Raw genomic sequence first — 3,868 nt, 5'->3', positions numbered from 1 at the left:
GACAGATGTATCTAACGGTAAGGAAACTCCTGTGTACACTTTTCTGGGTGGATAGAAGAGGAACACTGAAATAATCTTTAGTGGTCATTTCAATTGAAACTTCATTGCATTTATTCAACAGTTTGTATACGGCAAGCTAAAAAGATTAATGGATCTTACCAAGCCTTATGTTGTCCAGAAATGCGTCAGCCTGCCATGCAGGTCAAGCATGCGCTCGCTGTTGTAATCCAGCCATTAGTTGTACTCAACATCGACAGACAGTTCTGTATCAATGAGAAAAAAGATCTAATCTCCATTCTAATAAAATATGATTAAAATGTAGGAGAAACTAAATCCGGCCTATGACAAACTGAATTAACATTTGGATCAGTAAACACAACTACATACTTTGACTAAAGGAGTGCACCTGAGCTAGTTTTCCTGGTAGATGAATCTCGCAGCAAAAGGCCCTGAACAAAGTCTTCAGACTCTATAGCAAACAATTATACATAGAATGTTCAGCAATTAGTTCTGTATATAAGAAAAGGGTGCGTGCCAAAAGAATAATATTCATTATGAAACAATTTCGTGAGGAGATAGTATCCCATTAAACTTGGCATCCTTATAAACACCGAGAAAAACAGCCAATTCATCTTGGGATCTTTAATAGCTGCAATTGTACATGATGAAAAGTACAGGTATATTACTATCCGTTATTTAGAACAATTCAAGGTTGGATGTGGATGCCACTAAAAATAAGCCATGCCTTCTGCTTACCCTGGAACGCTTGAACCAAAATTTTAGCCCAAAACTGTTACGGTCGCGGTTGTAGTCCAGCCATCAGTTGTACTCAACATCGACAGAGTTCTGTGTCAATGAGAAAAAGATCTAATCTCCATTCTAATAAACAATGATTAAAATGTAGAAGTATCTAAATCTGGCCTATGACAAACTGAATTCACATTTGGATCAGTAAACACAACTACATACCGAAGTAGCAAAATTGTCAATGGCACGTGCAGGTCGATCAAGTTGCGGCATCAATCTTACTAGCAGTTTGGCTACATGTTCAGAGTGAAGGTACCAGTTCACATGTTTTTTAACTTGACAACCTAGGACTGTATCAGTACTCAAAGATCTAATGGCACTCAGAGAAGGAACCTCCACTTTCCACAGCCATATGCCTTCATCTGGGAAAAGATTACCCTTCAAATGCAGAAAGCAAAAGACTTATTAGAAGGCAAAGGGGACTGCATGCATCCTTTGGACCTAATGGTACTGCAGCATTAGTAGCCTCAACATTTTCAAGAAGGCAATGAAACAAACCAGGTGCCCAGTTATACTATGGCCAACAAGCAAGTGTTGACGTAACAAGATGGCAAACAACACCAAAACTGGCAGCAAAAGTAGGAAACATGAACGACAAGTCTGCAGCACATGCTGCTAGTCTTGGGCTGAAAAATCAAAATTGCAGATGTATATCAGAGAGGAGGGGCAGGAATGGACAAAAGGGCTATATTTGTTGTGATACTGTTCCTTTGTTTCCTTCAAAATAAAGAAATACAAAATTATTGAAATTAGTAGCTCGAAGCACTAGCAAGTGTAAACAGAAGCCTAAAATAATCTATATCACAAAGAACAGAAGATATCATCTTACATTTAATATGTGAAGAAGATTTATCAGCAAGACAAGTGAGGTAATAATGAGATCAACAATGGTTTGTTCATGAGTTCGGTCTAGAAGCAATTCCGTGGTAGAACTGAGTTCAGCACCTTAATCCACAAGGTAATCTTAAAGAAATATACACGTGGCATCAATTAGCACAAAAATAGCATGTGAAGCTTACCGCATCACATTAAAAATATATACGAATGGCATAATGAAATTTTGAATAACAAAGTGCTACATACTTAACATAACTGTTAGACAAGCGTTCAAGCATAGACTTGCAGTTCATCAGGACTACATATAAAACATTGATTGCGCCTTCTTCAAAAAAGGATGAAGCTACACCTTCAAAACAGCAAAAAATAAAAATGTTATCCGCTCTTTGCAAATAGGAAGTTTAGGACAAATGGTTTTTTTTTTATCAGAATGAGCTTCTTACCTTATCTTCCGAAATGAATGCCAAAATGCGGAGAGCTGTTGTTAATTGAACAACACATGTGTTGCACAAAGCAACTCCATCAAAGTATTTATCTGCAACAAGCTTACCCAGAATATTATCAATGACTTGACCATCTGCAGTATTATTTGAATCTGCAATTACATTCTCAACGTCCATTGAATCTGACACAAGCACATTTCCTAATGAAAGATGAGCATCTCCACCAGCAGCTAAAATAGCGGAGTAACAGAGAAGCCCAACAGCACCATTTCTCTTGTACACAACACCAGCATCAATCCATTCCAGTAATCTTGTTGGAGCATCTTTCCTGTTTGATCCAGGAGAAGATGAATGCAAAGCCGTGTGGAGATTGATAGCAAATCCAATCCATGATTTAAGTGATGAAGCAGTTGAATCTGCAACCAGAACTTCAAGAATTTCCGCAGCCGAATGGAAGATGGCATGGCCCAAAGGAGACCCTCCTGATATCAGTTAAGTCAACAAGGAGATGTGAGCTATATTCTAAACCAGAAAAATGAAATGAGTAGAAAAGGATAAAGAATTTACTAACCATTTTTAGTCATGATTGAATAAAGGTTATTGTAAGAAGAGAGAGAACTCAACAGAACTGATACTGCCTGTAATAGAAATATTTGTGTCATTCAACATCTCAAATAAGTTGCATATACAATTACCAATGCAGAAAAACAACACACACCTCAGGGAAGAATCCAAGAGTTAGTAATGCTTGGCGACCTGAATCAGACCTGCATCACTTATACAGTTTATAAATCTGTGCATAATAGTCCATGAAGGAAAGTCTATAGAAAGAACAAAAAAAAAGCAGCTTCTTTGACATTTCCACATCCAAGCAACATTACATTATGTTTCATTATAGAGATAAAAGTTTTAGATATTTGATGAGACATCTGAAAGAATAAGATGTGCGTTAAAATTTACACTACTGATAGTTTTAGAAAATTCTTCATTACAGAAACAGGAATATGATTGCTGCCCAAATTTCGACTCTTCGCTAGCCTACTAGAAAAAATAGTAGGCGAGGCTAGGCAAACTCAGCCACTGACTATCGAACTAGGCCAAGATAATATCGAAATGGCAATGCATGGACTTAATAATTAGTTTACACACATGTAGGATTTCTTATCAGAGACACATTTCATGTATTACAGTAAACACACGTGACTTCAACACTGACCTCGAAATAGCACAAAATTCCCAAAGAACCCACAAAAGCTCATCAGAATTTGGAGGAACTGCAAGTAGCCTATTGGCAGAACTTCCCTACAGACCAAAATGCATCATTTCAATTGGAACACTGAAACAATCTTAAGTGGTCATTTCAATTGGAACTTCCTTGCATTTATTCAAAAGTTTGTATATGGCAGGGTAAAAAGATTAATGGATCTTACCAAGCCTTCTGTTCTGCAGAAAATGCGTTAGTCAGCCATGCAGCTCAAGCAGGCGGTCACTGTTGTAGTCTAGCCATCAGTTGTACTCAACATCGACAGACAGTTCTGTGTCAATGAGAAAAAAAGATCTCATCTCCATTCTAATAAACTATGATTAAAATGTATTAGTACAAACTGAATTCACATTTGGATCAGTAAACACAACTACATACTGCAGTAAAGGTGTGCACCTGAGCTGGTTTCCTGGTAGATGAACCTCGCAGGAAGAGGCCCTGAATGAAGTCTTCAGACTCTATAGCAAACAATTCCACATATAATGTTCAGTAATTAGTTCTGTATATAAGAAAAGGA

General features: G+C 37.4%; 1 protein-coding gene across 1 annotated transcript; it reads right to left on the bottom strand.

Annotated features, from left to right (window-relative positions):
* Positions 1-1,887: 1,887 nt before the first annotated feature.
* Positions 1,888-3,380, bottom strand: LOC107303894 (protein virilizer homolog). The gene is made up of 5 exons (XM_015835176.1): positions 3,304-3,380; positions 2,806-2,854; positions 2,659-2,725; positions 2,088-2,569; positions 1,888-1,993 (listed from the first exon to the last, which is right to left on the bottom strand). Exons 3-5 carry the CDS (start codon positions 2,669-2,671, stop codon positions 1,988-1,990), a joined length of 501 nt encoding a protein of 166 aa, XP_015690662.1. The 5' UTR covers positions 2,672-2,725; positions 2,806-2,854; positions 3,304-3,380; the 3' UTR covers positions 1,888-1,987.
* Positions 3,381-3,868: the final 488 nt, after the last annotated feature.

This window comes from Oryza brachyantha, chromosome 3 (genome assembly GCF_000231095.2).
Source record: "Oryza brachyantha chromosome 3, ObraRS2, whole genome shotgun sequence".
NCBI lineage: Eukaryota > Viridiplantae > Streptophyta > Magnoliopsida > Poales > Poaceae > Oryza > Oryza brachyantha.
The sequence above is the reverse complement of the archived record's forward strand: the minus strand, read 5'-3'. Positions and strand labels throughout refer to the sequence as shown.